Source organism: Ylistrum balloti, unplaced genomic scaffold (genome assembly GCF_031769215.1).
Source record: "Ylistrum balloti isolate Yb309-2 unplaced genomic scaffold, AGI_CSIRO_Ybal_v1 Utg369668, whole genome shotgun sequence".
Lineage (NCBI taxonomy): Eukaryota > Metazoa > Mollusca > Bivalvia > Pectinida > Pectinidae > Ylistrum > Ylistrum balloti.
The window spans coordinates 1,274,756-1,291,923 of record NW_026781915.1 but is presented as its reverse complement, the minus strand read 5'-3'; the positions used below and the strand labels follow the sequence as shown (position 1 = coordinate 1,291,923).

Here is a 17,168-nt window from a genome sequence, read left to right as displayed (position 1 = left end):
ACTTGTGTGTGCTACAGGTGTTTTAAATGAAAGATGTTTCTTTATTAAGTTGAATGAGTCATATCTTACTGCTGAAGTCTGAAGATGTGGGAAGATAAATGTGTCAGAATGTCACATATATTTCTATCTATTTAAAAGAGAAATCTGTATGACCAATGACCCACAATAGTGAATTCCTTTCTGCTGGCCACTACTATACTGTAACATTTTACTAACCCAATGCATGGGCCACCAAGTGTACAAGCTTTTGTTCTCTATTTTGGATTTTTGCTGGTTGTTTCTGGAAGTTTCACATTACTTTGAAGTAATGTGTAGTCGCATACTTCGATTTAATTTGTACAGCCCCTACTTATAAATGATATGTTATATTTATGATATATCAATATGATGTATAATCTATTCATTTTGTATAATACAGTTAATTTAAAAGTTAAGTATTTACATCTAATTTAACTTTCACAAATCAGGATTCAGATACATAGCTTCATACACAATACTTAAGATTTTACAAGGGTTAAAAAATATAATATAAAAATATATATTTTATAGAATATACAGTAACAGGAAGTAAGTTTAAAAGATTTATAAATAAATTGTGTTGGTTAGAACATTTTTACAGTATCAAACGAGTAAAAGTGCCCATGCAATTTCAGAGACTGTTAAGCAGAAAGGATATTAAGATCTACTCAATTATTTATGTCGAATCTTTTAACAGAAATATAAAAAACTGATACTGTCACTTCTAGGATAACATTGAGAAATTTTAAAACCTGTTTGTTGTCTTGTTACATGATAGGTGTTTTGTTAAAAAACTTTTTATGTTATGTTTATGGATCACAAATGTAAATTCTGACTTTGTCAGTACCTGGTAATATTCTTAGTCGATCAGGTAAGTATTAAAGATTAGTATCATTAAGCCAAGCTTTAACAGAAAAGACAATTTTTATTATTTGGCCTTACCTTCACAATGTGTTACACTACTGTATTCACTTTATTCCTTGTCCTTTTACCTGTCAACACCTGACCTAGCCTGTATATTATAATAGGTATAAAGTGGTACCTGAAGTGAGAATACATGTGTCCAGGTAACATACAGTGTACCTATAAATATAACACCTTTATCCCACCTAACTATGTCCAGTGTGAGTTAAATACCTGTGTATTACAGGTAAACTGTAGCCAACTTCATCACATCCTCTGTGCCTATGTTCAGTTACTAACCTGTATACCAGTATTATATAACCATGGTGACACCATTTTGCCTGAAAGCTCACCACCTTACCTACTATGTACAAACTCCTCTCTCCCTATGAATTTTCCCCTCTAGTTATACTCCCAATTTATCCATACTATCAAACTGAACTTGATCCATCATTAAGATACTATTACGAAAAACGTTACATAGTATCGTGACACATGTATTCTCTCATAAAGTTGTAATATCCACATATCGTATTTGAACCACCGAAATTCTAGCCGACTTAAGGAAAATGTTCACCTCAATACACTTGTATTATTAAGTCTTGTACACTATGTATGTACCTGTTAAAATAGAATATAGTCAGTTGTGATAATTTTTAAAATCATAAAATGGATGGGCAGATGAGGTAGGGTGGTAATGCACACAGAGGCCCAATTCCTTATACTGAAAGGAAAAGATATGGAGTCAACTGCCCCTCCAGAGAATGTGGTGTTCCCTGGCTACTGATCTGGATTCTTGCCTCAGGGAGACCAGCAAGAGTGATTAGTATAAAGTAAATGAATTTATCATACATGTTTATGATCAAATAGGACCTAGTCTGTTGTAAAAAATTGTAATATCTTAAATAGGATAGTCTATTATAGACATACATGTAAATCTTATTGTCTTTAATTTTGATGTCATGAAATCATTATAGTAAATATGATGTGTTTATGTTAAACTTTTCCAGGTTGATGGTCAATTCTAATACAAGGGTTTAGGAAAGGGGGTTGCTGTCAATCACAAGTGTTGAAAGTGATATAGATACCCATACTGTAGGAAGAATAACAGTGACTATCGACGATTCTTTTACTGAATATCTGAAGATACCCATATTGTATAGAAAGTAACTGTCAATGTTAAATCTTCATATGAAGAGATTTCTGTGAACCCTGTTACCCTCAAGCTAATCAATTATTTCATTTCCCGAACTCTATAGTTTGTAATATTGGCAGGGATTTTGATTCAGCTGTATCTGCTGTCGATAAAGAAATATTATTAGCCCTGCAAAATTGAACAACTATACAGTATAAGAATTTGCACTGTGAGTGTAACACTATTTAAACACATTTATTCCAAGACATTAAAGTTAAATTCCCTTCCCACCAAGTTGCAGGATATACCAGTGTATGTGGACATGTCCATACATATAGGTAATTCTAGGTATCACAGAAAAAAACTTTCTGAAGGATATAAATTGCTACAGGTTTAATGTCTTTGTTATATTGACAAAGGTCAGGTGGTGTTATTTATACAATAAAGTTTTAGATATACACTGCAATTTTCAGTGTTATGTGTATGCACTTCAGTGCATGGCTCTATGATAGTATGTTTGTATGTTGAATAATAACCTACATCTAAATGGATCAAAAAGGTTTCCTACAGAAAAAGACTGCTAAGTACGATTGAACAAGGTTAATGTCTAAAGCATAGTACTAATTTTGTTTATACATTGATTGATGACCAACAGATAATTAGATAAAAAAATTTGTCTGGGGAATCTAAGTACTTTAGTATTAGTACATTGGATTGCCTTGTAGTCAGCCATTATTTATATCTCACTGAATCAGAGCCCAAGTTACAAGTAAGTTAATAAACAAAGAGTACCAACAAAAATCATGGAAGTGCTTGACATCTGGTTATATATACTAAATCTAAGGTCTAAAATTTACCTTTCTTGCCCTGACAGATAATTGGGTACAATAATAATGTATAGGATACTGTTTAGGATTTAACCTTAGGATCAGGTCCTTTTGTACGATCCAGACAGTAATCTAATGTGACCAAATGTGTACCTACAGAAGTCACCACTCAGAGCTGATAAAACCGGCATTAGTGTTGTACACAGCTTAATGAAGATGGGAGAAAAGAGCTGCAGGTCTGTGTCCACAGCAGGTGTAGTGAATTGTGACCTCATCACCACATGTTTATACTTATACAACATGTAGTCCCTAACACTTGACTGTTCTAGAAATATTTGCAGATGATTTCATTAGATATCTTGATAGATGACACTAGCTATGAAATCATAGGCTTGCTTATTCTCAATTTAACTGTCAGGAGAAAGACTTTTCTTTTTTATTTGTAAATTCTTTTTGTGTTTGTTAATGTGATGTTGTTATTATTTCATATGTTCAAATGAAAAATTCCCATACCTTCATTCTGGATTTATTTGATTGAAATTCAGCAGATAACCAAAGGGATTAGTTTAAAGATATGAGAGGCTATTCTAAGTAAAATTTATCTGTTTAATAAATATTTAAATTTTATATGACAATATTGTTAAGTGTAGGGCCTGTCGTGTAATAGTGATTATTTACTTACAAAATCAGTAATTTGTTATTATCCATACGGGAATATTGCATGCATACTATATAAACATCAAATAAATCTCAATTCAAGGGCACAATTGCGTAATATATTGAAGACAACTTCTTCAAGTTATGTAAAATGTAAGTTTTGTTATGTGTACGTAGAAGTTGATCAGTAATATTTCATAATAATAATTTCCTAAAAATGAAAGCGATGATACGAGGAACACAGTCATTATTTTTTTATGAGAAATCAATTTTTCATCAGAAACATGTTGCTGATGTGTATAAATTTAAATCAGGGGAACAGAACTTGAAACATTTTAAAGTAATGTTATATAATTTAAGTCTGATTGATTACATCATATTTAGATGTTCTGCCAATAAATTAAAATATTTTATACTAGAACTTTATCTGTCAGTGAATTTTAGTTTTAGATGTCTGTCAAAATGATGAACTCCATATATCATGAACTGGAACAAAACATCCACACACTGATAATTCTTTAGACCAGTTATTTAAATGTATATTTATATACAATACATATACTGAAAGATTGCTTTTAGGCAATGTAAACTCCACAATTTCTTTTTTTTCTTGTACTGTATTTTCAGATGGTGACATTTATGAATTGTGTGTTAAGGAAAACCTTATCTAGTGACATCTTTCAAAGATTAACAAAAAACAAAGAAATGAAATTGTTCATATTTCATATATCAAAACCTTCTAATACTGTTTTCATTTTTTCATTTCTTATCGATTGGAATGGATACTGTTTTCATTTTTTCATTTCTTATCGATTGGAATGGAACATGATGAACTACAGGAAAATGACAAGTATCAAAAAAAGCATAAATGAAAAATTTTGGATGAAACAAGGGAATAATTAGCAGTTTGAAATAAATTTATGTAAATTTCTGAGGGAAAAGGACCCATATCACACACCTGTGTAAAAGTTGCCAAGATTATTTTCTGAAATACAGGTAAAAATAAGGTTTAAATACTTATAATTCACCGATTTCTTGCTATCAGACAAGACCATAAACAATTGATATGCTGGTAAGGCCAAGAAGTCTGTTTTCTATGCTTATGTTTCAGCTGTCTTGCCTGACATCCTTTTGTTTTCTCACACATGTATGCTTTTGACCAAGAAGAAGCATGACTTTGGATCTTAACCACTAAATAAGTGGGTGAAAGCTACTGACTTTTATCCATTATGATTTGTCAGTGGATGGTTTAAACCTTTCGACTAGCCTGTATTTTGTATATCATAATGACTGGTCTTCTTCAGGATCTAGACACCTAAAATGTCCTGGATAGTTCAGAACTGACAGCCGGCAAAGGGTGCCCGATCCCTAGTCATCTTGGTAGGATGTAATAGTTTGTTGTGTAATTGCTTCCTAGTTTTGAGACCCTTTCTGGTTGGTTTTAACATTTGCCTAATGGTTCAGGGTACTGCAGCGCCACGACCCTTGTCAGTCTTATTGATCAGTCTCTCCTATATATCAAAATGGGATGGCAGTGCTGTAGGGTGTTCTTTTTATGTGACTGTTGGGTGTTTTTTCAATATCGTGGTATTGCGAGTACCATACATACATTCTTCTTGTCTATATGTATCAATGCATGTAAAAAAAAAGCATAAAAAGTTTCTGGTCCATCTCCTGTTAAATATCATCCCTCCATAAACCATTACTGTTACACAGAAGATCAGAAGAAGGTTTAACAGCCTTTTCTGGCCTTTAACGAAGGGAATGCATATGTTTTTTTATTCATGCATTTTGGCTAGGTTATATTGTATCCAGCTAGGTGTGTAAGCTACATGTATGATACATGTGTAGTTCGTATGTGTAGTTGATATTTTAGAAGAGCTGTGCTTATAAGTCATACATCTCACTTTGAAGGTAGATGCCTGCACGCAAGTTCATTGTTTTGTGACAGCAGTATATTTAAAGGGAGGTTATTGACCCCTAAAAGGTCACCTGTTGCGTCATATTGACAAAATCAGGACATCATAACTCGATCAGGCATCAACTGGTTGTAAAAAGAAACTGAATTTACATATTATTGAATCAGTTCCATTTCTCCAGTTTCCCCATTATACTGGTGTACACGTACCAGTATACAACTTGATTCCGCAGTAACGGTGATAATTCTTGTGGAAAAGTTCATTTTGATAAATTTTAATCAGTAAAAGACCGAACATTATGTAAGTCTTTTCCAAAACTTTTCATGTATGATGGATGATATTTGGAACTACACATTTTGTGCTATCCAGGTCTGTATCGTCTGTTGAGGCATTCATATTTCTCTGATTAGTCAGTCCATGGTAAGTTTCACAGTAAAAAGAAAAATACAAAAGTTTTTACCCGTCCTCCTCATCACAACAAATTCCTCTCATTTCAAGGTGAAAGGAGATCCTGTTGTAGCATGGTGTAATGGTGAATGATCATGATGGAGTCAAAATTTAAATATAGCCTTTAGTCCAATCAATAACTTCTAAATGAAGTCATAATTGATTATAACTTGTAGTTTTAATTGATGTCTTTCATTTGGATTGATTCTAATGGATTTAGTGATGTAGGTATCTGTGCCATTTATCAGGAAATAAGACAATGCCTGGTAATAAGCCCACTCACATGTATTGCCATATCAGTAGACATACTAAGTCAATATCAAACCCACCTGTCCTGTCCCCTTAGGTTGAGAAAGAGGTAATGTGTTGGCTCCTTGGGCTGATTCTGAAGTTATGTGTTTGCCCTCTGGGAAGTCAGAGGTAATGGATTGGGTGCCCCATGGGCTGAGTTAGAAGTAATGTGTTTTCTCTTGGGCTTTTGTCCTGTATTGGTATTGAATCCAACCCCCCTTAGTTTGAATCAGAGGTAACATGTTTTACCTCTAGGGTTTTTGTCTTGTAATGAGCCAACCTCCCTGCCTTGAGACAGATAAATGAAGGCCCCTTGGACTATGTCAGAGGTTATGTGTTGGCTTTGGGTTGAGTAAATTGTTATGTATTGATCCCCAGGTTTTTTACTGGACAAATACAAGTAAGGTATAATACCTGTGAAATAAACTTTTTTGGAAATTAATTTTTAATTGGATTTTTCGCAAAACAATGAGACCAATTGCCTAACTCAAGTGGGAATTCAAAAATAAAATCTGCTAGCAGAACTTCAGTTTTAGTAAAGATTTTTTTACAATAGATTCTGCCGACAAGTTTTTAATTTTACTACATGAGCCCTGAGTAATAACTGTTAAAAGTTCCAAAGTTGTCTGGGTTGCTGGCATGGTCATTAGTGTTGCTCTAACACACTTAGTTGTCCACCTTTGGACCTCTTCTGTGTTAATTAGCCATAAGAATATTATACTAATTAAAGGTCCAATTGGGAATTATTGTTATATCATATCCATTAAGGTTAAAATAATATGCATACCATCCTTTGTAAAATAAAAAATATTTGCACTACACTTCTTTAGAAAAATAAGAACTGATAAATTTGAGCTTTCATTTGTAGAAAAGAATTGGGATTACAATGTATTGAGATTTCATTGTTGCCATTGCTCGTATTGTACTCAGCATTATGAATTTTAGATTATTTTTAACAAATTAAGAACATCATTTTGATATTTTCTTACATCCTAGATACTCTTATTTTGACTGATGGGATTTTTTCTTTTTAGGATGAATTCCACCCCTTCATCGAGGCATTGCTTCCTCATGTGAAGGCATTCTCCTACACATGGTTCAACCTCCAGGCAGCAAAACGCAAGTACTACAAAAAACATGAGAAGCGCATGTCAATGGATGAGGAGCGCAGAGTTAAGGAAGAATTACAGGTGAGATTTATCAACATTTCATAACGTTACTATACATCCTTACCTGGATTATCAAACCCCACAAAGTACTTCAGATCACTTGTTATATCATACATGTATGCACATTCCCCTGGAAGAATTTTTCTAATTAAATAAGGTAAAGTGTTAGTCAATGCTTAGATGGACCTTGGTCAGTGATTGTGAGATAGTGGCCTTATAGCTTGGGACAGTGACCATGATGTAGTGTCTAAATGACACAGAACATTGATCATGAGGTTACATTGGATAGTGACCATGATGTAGTGTCTAAATGACACAGAACATTGATCATGAGGTTACATTGGATAGTGACCATGATGTAGTGTCTAAATGACACAGAACATTGATCATGAGGTTACATTGGATAGTGACCATGATGTAGTGTCTAAATGACACAGAACATGGATCATGAGGTTACATTGGATAGTGACCATGATGTAGTGTCTAAATGACACAGAACATTGATCATGAGGTTACATTGGATAGTGACCATGATGTAGTGTCTAAATGACACAGAACATTGATCATGAGGTTACATTGGATAGTGACCATGATGTAGTGTCTAAATGACACAGAACATTGATCATGAGGTTACATTGGATAGTGACCATGATGTAGTGTCTAAATGACACAGAACATTGATCATGAGGTTACATTGGATAGTGACCATGATGTAGTGTCTAAATGACACAGAACATTGATCATGAGGTTACATTGGATAGTGACCATGATGTAGTGTCTAAATGACACAGAACATGGATCATGAGGTTACATTGGATAGTGACCATGATGTAGTGTCTAAATGACACAGAACATTGATCATGAGGTTACATTGGATAGTGACCATGATGTAGTGTCTAAATGACACAGAACATTGATCATGAGGTTACATTGGATAGTGACCATGATGTAGTGTCTAAATGACACAGAACATTGATCATGAGGTTACATTGGATAGTGACCATGATGTAGTGTCTAAATGACACAGAACATTGATCATGAGGTTACATTGGATAGTGATTATGAGTATTGACCTAATGATATTGGAAAGTGATTGTGAGGTAATTACCTGTAATATGACCTAGTGATTTGGGACAGTGATTGTGAGGTAGTGACCTAGTGATATGGGACAGTGATTGTGAAGTAGTGACCTAGTGATATGGGACAGTGATTGTGAGGTAGTGACCTAGTGATATGGGACAGTGATTGTGAGGTAGTGACCTAGTGATATGGGACAGTGATTGTGAGGTAGTGACCTAGAGACATGGGACAGTGATGGTGAAGTAGTGACCTAGTGATATGGGACAGTGATTGTGAGGTAGAGACCTAGTGATATGGGACAGTGATTGTGAGGTAGTGACCTAGTGATATGGGACAGTGATTGTGAGGTAGTGACCTAGTGATATGGGACAGTGATTGTGAGGTAGAGACCTAGTGATATGGGACAGTGATTGTGAAGTAGTGACCTAATTACATTGGACAGTGATTGTGAGGTAATGACTTGGAAACAGAACATATAGTAGTCAAACAGACATATCTTTCAATATCAGTAACACTATGCTTTGTAAATTTTCTATAAAAGATTTTTTCTAAATGTTAAAATTGAATTTTATTTAAAATTCATCAATGTATACTGATAGGAATAGAGAGCTCAGAACTGAAGTTTTGTGAATTGTGATATAAATGAGAGATTACTTGTGTCATACATCTTTAACTTTATTAATTACCTAAAGTCTTGTGAATTGTAAAAATATGTGTAAACTTCCCTGACACTTTTGTATGTGTGGTAAAATTTGAAAATTTCAAGCATTGATCATTGTAGCTAAGCCTTTTAGTCTTTGCTGGAACTGCATTTTTGAGTATCAATGTGAGAAATGTTGTACATGGAAATAATTCTAGTCTATTACTGAGATGAATACAGACATTTTAGTATTGGAACATGGAAATGTACTTTTAAATAATATCATTACTTGTAATATCATTGCTCATGTTATATGAGAATGTCATATTGATTTTTTAAATGTGACCTGCTTTCTTGAGATCATGTAAAAAACTCATACTTTAGAATATATTTAAATTTCTCAGATAAAATTCTTCAAAAGATAAAAACAAAATTAGCATGAATACCTAAAATGATGGAAATGGGAAATAACAGGATACATGTATATCAAAAAGATACAGATCCATGGCATGTCAAATTTTGAACCTCGTACTGACAAAAAGTTTCAAAAAATTACATGCTTCTTCACAGCGATCAATATATCTTGAGATAATTTGTATGTTGCCTGTCAAAAACTGCCCATAAAAATGTTTTCTCCACAGTTTGTCTCAAACATGTAAAAATTAATGACTTAAAATTTGCTTATTTATGTCTACTTAATGGCGTTGGAATGTTTCAAAGTCTCTAATACCCTATTCTTTTGTTCTGAATATGTATATGAGTTTTTCAGTGTGATAAATAATAAAGTAGAAGAACTTACAACTGTTTAGGCTGTGTTTCATTCTGAACGGTAACCATTGCTGGTCAGGGTTAAAGATTTTAAGTATCCATGATCTTCTTCATGTCTTTTAGTGTGACTGGCGATTGATGTAATTGAGTGTACTAAAAATGAAGCTAGACATAATTGATCAGTTTGTAAATTTTGATTGCTAGTCCCAATTTTTAGATATACTGTACATCTCACAAAATAAAGAATTACAGGAAAAACTTTTTTGATTTTCAAAGAAACGTATGTAAATTTGTTGGTGGTCACCATAGTGGTGAAGTGTGGAATGCAGGGAAACCTTTCAAAATAAGTGTCATGTTTTGGTTTGCTCTTTCTCATCTCAATTATTATCATAGAATCTAATATCCAGCTTGATCCAACATTTTTAGTATAGGTTTATGTCCGACTTTACTTTTATATGTAGCTTCATTCTAAAGTATTTCAGCTTCTAAGAATATGCTTGATTTGTGATGAGTACTGCTACAGAGCACCTTCTTGTACAAATAGAATGCCTTCTTCCTCATGCCAGACTCATGAAGAAAAAAGGTGTGGCTTAAAATCTGAAATATACAGGGTTTGTACATGACACAGATAGGTCTGGAGACACATATTGTTCATCTCTGGACCATGTAGTATTTCTGTGTCATGTACAAACACTTACTTTTTAGCTCTGGACCGTGTAGTATTTCTGTGTTATGTACAAACACTTACTGTACATCTCTGGACCGTGTAGTATTTCTGTGTCATGTACAAACACTTACTGTACATCTCTGGACCGTGTAGTATTTCTGTGTCATGTACAAACACTTACTGTACATCTCTGGACCGTGTAGTATTTCTGTGTCATGTACAAACACTTACTGTACATCTCTGGACCGTGTAGTATTTCTGTGTCGTGTACAAACACTTACTGTACATCTCTGGACCGTGTAGTATTTCTGTGTCATGTACAAACACTTACTGTACATCTCTGGACCGTGTAGTATTTCTGTGTCATGTACAAACACTTACTGTTTATCTCTGGACCGTGTAGTATTTCTGTGTCGTGTACAAACACTTACTGTACATCTCTGGACCGTGTAGTATTTCTGTGTCATGTACAAACACTTACTGTTTATCTCTGGACCGTGTAGTATTTCTGTGTCATGTACAAACACTTACTGTACGTCTGGACCGTGTAGTATTTCTGTGTCATGTACAAACACATACTTTTTATGTCTGGACCGTGTAGTATTTCTGTGTCATGTACAAACACATACTTTTTATCTCTGGACCGTGTAGTATTTCTGTGTCATGTACAAACACATACTTTTTATCTCTGGACCGTGTAGTATTTCTGTGTCATGTACAAACACTTACTGTACATCTCTGGACCGTGTAGTATTTCTGTGTCATGTACAAACACTTACTGTACATCTCTGGACCGTGTAGTATTTCTGTGTCATGTACAAACACTTACTGTACATCTCTGGGCCATGTAGTATTTCTGTGTCATGTACAAACACATACTTTTTATCTCTGGACCGTGTAGTATTTCTGTGTCATGTACAAACACATACTTTTTATCTCTGGACCGTGTAGTATTTCTGTGTCATGTACAAACACATACTTTTTATCTCTGGACGGTGTAGTATTTCTGTGTCGTGTACAAACACTTACTGTACATCTCTGGACCGTGTAGTATTTCTGTGTCATGTACAAACACTTACTGTACATCTCTGGACCGTGTAGTATTTCTGTGTCATGTACAAACACTTACTGTACATCTCTGGACCGTGTAGTATTTCTGTGTCGTGTACAAACACTTACTGTACATCTCTGGACCGTGTAGTATTTCTGTGTCGTGTACAAACACTTACTGTACATCTCTGGACCGTGTAGTATTTCTGTGTCATGTACAAACACTTACTGTACATCTCTGGACCATGTAGTATTTCTGTGTCATGTACAAACACATACTTTTTATCTCTGGACCGTGTAGTATTTCTGTGTCATGTACAAACACATACTTTTTATCTCTGGACCGTGTAGTATTTCTGTGTCATGTACAAACACATACTTTTTATCTCTGGACCGTGTAGTATTTCTGTGTCATGTACAAACACATACTTTTTATCTCTGGACCGTGTAGTATTTCTGTGTCGTGTACATCTCTGGACCGTGTAGTATTTCTGTGTCATGTACAAACACTTACTGTACATCTCTGGACCGTGTAGTATTTCTGTGTCATGTACAAACACTTACTGTACATCTCTGGACCGTGTAGTATTTCTGTGTCGTGTACAAACACTTACTGTACATCTCTGGACCGTGTAGTATTTCTGTGTCGTGTACAAACACTTACTGTACATCTCTGGACCGTGTAGTATTTCTGTGTCGTGTACAAACACTTACTGTACATCTCTGGACCGTGTAGTATTTCTGTGTCGTGTACAAACACTTACTGTACATCTCTGGACCGTGTAGTATTTCTGTGTCGTGTACAAACACTTACTGTTCATCTCTGGACCGTGTAGTATTTCTGTGTCGTGTACAGACACTTACTTTTTATCGCCAGACCATGTAGTTTTTATACATTTATATTTTCATTTGCCCACCACTGTCCAATTACAACACCTACATATCTCCCGGTCAATGAAATGGTTAGACTTCATGAAAACCAAATTTAGAATGCTTAAAATGTTGTTGGTTATAAAAATATAAATAATAAAAGTAATTTTTAGAGTAATATAGGCATTGTAATTGCCAGATTACCTTCTGTGAAATCTTCCACGAAAATCAGGTTTTCAGAGGATTTGCCAAAAGGTCACTTACAATTATATTGACTTTAATTACATTAAAAAAAAACCCATGTTATTGTGCAGTTTTTGTGCGTCCTCCATATGAAATACAAGTTTGATAGGTGAATATTCGTTGTGTAGATATTAATAGTCGTTACCATAGTACTGATACGAAAGTTTTTTTTATTTTTATCAAAACTGCTGGTTTATGAAATTATATATGGGTAGATAAATTTCTTGTACAGTATTTTGCAGCTGTTATTACAGGTCAAAATACACATAGAAACATGTTTCATTGCAGGTCAAGTATAACTTTTTCTATATATATGATTTTACAAAATAAGCTACATGCCTGAACTATGCACTTATTTTATGTATGTGTGTGTGTATACATACACATCTCATCTGTAGCAGTGTAATATTCTCTATTAAACACGCATATGTATGATACATTTTTTAATTAACTACGTGTACATTATGTGGATAAGAAAATTTTGTATTGGTCGTCAGGAATTAATATTGATAATGGTAGCAGATTTAAATACATTCTGCTTGAGTAGAATTGTTTTAACTGAGAATTTATTTTCAAAACTCTTAAGTTGATAAGTGGTGTTTGTATGTAATTTAACAATTTTGATAATAAACAGGATAAGAAATAAAATAGAACTGCTGAGTGATGAATGATCATAACTTTCTAAGCCAAGTTTTCACAATTTTGTACTATTACCATTTTATTGTAAAACAAAAAGTTTGGTTTAAAGACTTTAACCAATACATATATTTTGTAAATCTCTCATTTCCAGGATTTAACTGCTATATAGAGTTCTATTTATAATTATATACTTGTATACGTGTTGGAGATTATAAGATAAGTTAAGTTTATCAGCCGATACAGGCTATAAGATCCTCTTCATCAGACTCAAAAACATGACATAAAAATTAGAATGATAGTAGTGCGACATTACTTGTTAATGTATCTGAGATCTTGAATTATAGAGGAGTTCCTGATTTTGCCAATATTTCTCCTGTTTGTTTAGATATAAATGTTGTGTTTTGTTGTTGGACAAACAATACTATTGATGTGGTAAAGGCTCACTTACATATAGCAATAGATAACTCTTTCTTGGGGCTCTGTAGGGCCAAAAAGGGTTCCTTCCACAACTGCATTTATATCATGATATGGCCATATTCCCAAAAAATTCAATTTGCTTTTTAAAATTTCCTTCCCATTTGATGAATTGTCTCCCCTTAATGATATCAAAAGGCCCTTTTCAATATGAGTGGAAAAATGCTTTGCAAGCACAGATACAGTACAATTGACTCTACACTTATATTTTGTTGGATCCACTCTACAGACAGTGTATGATCAACTCCAGACATTTTCGTACTTAACTTGGAATAAAACTTTTTATTATAATACAGTGTCAATTCAATCACGCATCATAAATAGCCAGGACATAGAGTGTTGCCCCTAAGACCATCATTCTTTCATTCCCTCTTTCCATCACTTAAGATTCCATTCATATACTTGTTGACAAATAGATATATTAAAGTGAAATGTGGTAGGTTGCTTTGTAATTAGGAGATGTTGATAAAATATATATTTGGTTCCGATCAGTTGATTTCAGTTATAACTGTTGAATTTTGAAAATTTTAAGAACTAAATGGTTTATTTAGTTATTCAACCAGTACTGAACACAGTCTAAAAAGTGAGGATCATCAGTACCCCTTTCAAAAGCAAACACTGCCATACCAATCTACTTCGCATTGGCTATTGGCAGGGGCATCCTTGTTGCAGCATCATATATAGGCCCTTCCATGAACCATTCATGATGTTGATGTTCAAAAAAGAACAAAAAACAGATGAAATTTTTTTTCGAGTGAGGTAGAAATTCCAATGTTTTAGAATAGAAATGTTTTTTAATTAATGTGTGCCCTGTATTCATGTTTTCTAAAATTATTGTGATTCTTTCAGAATGAAAAACCAGAAATAAAACAGAAATGGGCTTCAAGACTTCTGGCAAAATTGCGGAAAGATATAACTCAGGAATGTCGAGAAGATTTTGTGCTAAGTATAACAGGGAAACGACCCCCGGTATGTGTGAGCAGCAACCCGGACCAGAAGGGGAAAATGCGTCGAATCGACTGTCTACGGCAAGCGGACAAGGTTTGGAGACTTGACCTAGTGATGGTTATATTGTTTAAAGCGTTACCGCTGGAAAGTACTGATGGGGAAAGACTTGAGAAGTCACCCGATTGTATGAACCCTACACTGTGTGTTAACCCACATCATATAAGTGTATCTGTGCGCGAGTTAGACCTCTACTTGGCAAATTTCATTCACAGCTATGGTAAGTATAATACATATTGGTTATTATTTGAAAAAAGAATAATACCACATTGGTATACACACACATAAAAGGTTAAATCCGATTTGGCATCCATAAGATTTAGCATCCAGAAATAAATTGTGATCCTGAAAATACCTGATATATACTATATACAAAACAAGTGACTGTGAAAATAACCAATGTTCACAGAACTAGTGTCTTTTGCTTTCTACACTCAAACAAACTTTGTCCTTTGCGCCAGAGTCTGATGGTGTTTAATCCAATATGCCTTAATTTTGTCCTCTATTCTCGGATGACTTTAGTATTGTTTAAATTTCGGTTGTAAATTAGGACAGATTAACACCAGGAATCATTTTCAGTTAATATGTATTTTACTGCAGCATTCTTTGCGTGAGGATTAACATTTATCTAATGGCAGAGGAGATATATTTCCTTTTGAATCAAATTAGTCTGTATTGGTTGTTATTCGAAATGGTTTTTAGTGAAATACATTGCAATTACGCAATTATACAAACAGCCATATAACAGGCATATGTTTTCACAAGAGATATCAGTTCCTAGAATGTTTAAGTTGTGATGCTAAATGCTGTAATTTGGTTACAGAATTGTCATTAGTTAACTAGAAAATGATGGATTCAAGTGTTACATGTAGGTCTAGACTTGGGTAAGGTGCTGGATTTATGTACTTATCCATTAGTACAGTGTGTGGGTTGATCAGCTAATGTACAGCTAAGATGAAAATAATAGAATCTTACTGAAAACCAGACTATTACGTCATCAGTGATTGTTGATTTCAAGATCAACTGGCTGACAAAGTTAAACCCTTCAAATGGATCCAGTTAACATATAACAGTGATACATGTCAGCAACTCTAAACAGGAGATGCTTTTGATGTATACGAGGTTTGTTGTGTGTAGTGAGACGTGTTTGAGGTTTGTTGTGTGTAGTATGTGTGGGAAGTATGTTGTGTGTTGTGAGATGTGTAGGTTTGTTTTGTGTTGTGAGATGTGTATGAGGTTCGATGTGTGTAGTGAGATGTTTATGAGATTTGATGTGTGTAGTGAGATGTGTGTTAGGTTTGTTGTATGTAGAAAGATGTGTTTGAGGTTTGTTGTGTGTAGTGAGACGTGTTTGAGGTTTGTTGTGTATTGTGAGATGTGTGTAGGTTTGTTGTGTGTAGTGAGATATGTATGAGGTTTGTTGTGTGTTGTTAGATATGTTTGAGGTTTGTTGTGTGTAGTGAGATGTGTGATAGGTTTGTTGTGTGTTGTGAGATATGTTTGAGGTTTGATGTGTGTAGTGAGATGTTTATGAGGTTTTATGTGTGTAGTGAGATGTGTGTAAGTTTGTTGTGTGTTGTGAGATATGTTTGAGGTTTGATGTGTGTAGTGAGATGTTTATGAGGTTTTATGTGTGTAGTGAGATGTGTGTAAGTTTGTTGTGTGTTGTGAGATATGTTTGAGGTTTGATGTGTGTAGTGAGATGTTTATGAGGTTTTATGTGTGTAGTGAGATGTGTGTAAGTTTGTTGTGTGTTGTGAGATATGTATGAGGTTCGATGTGTGTAACGAGATGTTTATGAGGTTTGATGTGTCTGGTGCGATATGTAGGAGATGTGATGTGAATAGTGAGATGTGTAAAAGGTCATTTTGTTAAGTGAGAAGTGTGTCAGGTTTGTTGTGTACAGTGAGATGTGTTGAAGGTGTTTTGTGAATCTTCTGCCTGAGTTATATGTAGGAATGTTAGAAGAAGATACATTTGTATATATGATATTGAAACCAGTCTTGTTATGACTGGTTACTTAAATAAAAGTATTGAATATTAGGACATGTCCTCATGTACGTTGTTATGCAGGATTGTGTGTTAATATATCTAACAGTCCTGGTACATGGAGACAGGCATAGCTTCAGGAATAATGGCTGCATGAAATTGTAATTATGGAGTAATAGTTTGGTAATTATAGTGTAATAGAAGGCTGCCTTTGCATGAAAGCCCAGGTTTAATGGCCGTTTGTTTACATTATACACATGCACACAGGTGTATTGTCAAGGGGTTGAATCTTGGCTGGATGTTTTATTTTCCTTCTGTAGCACATGCCTAATGTTGCATTCGGTGTGTAGAGCTGTCCATTTCTATAGTTGTGCCAT

At 34.3% G+C, this 17,168-nt stretch overlaps 1 protein-coding gene across 6 annotated transcripts in view; it reads left to right on the top strand.

Moving 5' to 3' along the window:
* Nucleotides 1-17,168, top strand: part of LOC132560801 (nuclear factor 1 X-type-like) — a 122,352-nt gene that overhangs the window by 37,187 nt on the left and 67,997 nt on the right. For all 6 annotated transcript variants that reach the window (XM_060225516.1, XM_060225509.1, XM_060225502.1 and 3 more), the window contains exons 2-3: nucleotides 7,232-7,387; nucleotides 14,647-15,022. In XM_060225516.1, the coding sequence (XP_060081499.1) occupies nucleotides 7,346-7,387; nucleotides 14,647-15,022 (418 nt within the window). In that variant the 5' untranslated portion in view covers nucleotides 7,232-7,345. The remainder of the gene's footprint in view (nucleotides 1-7,231; nucleotides 7,388-14,646; nucleotides 15,023-17,168) is intronic.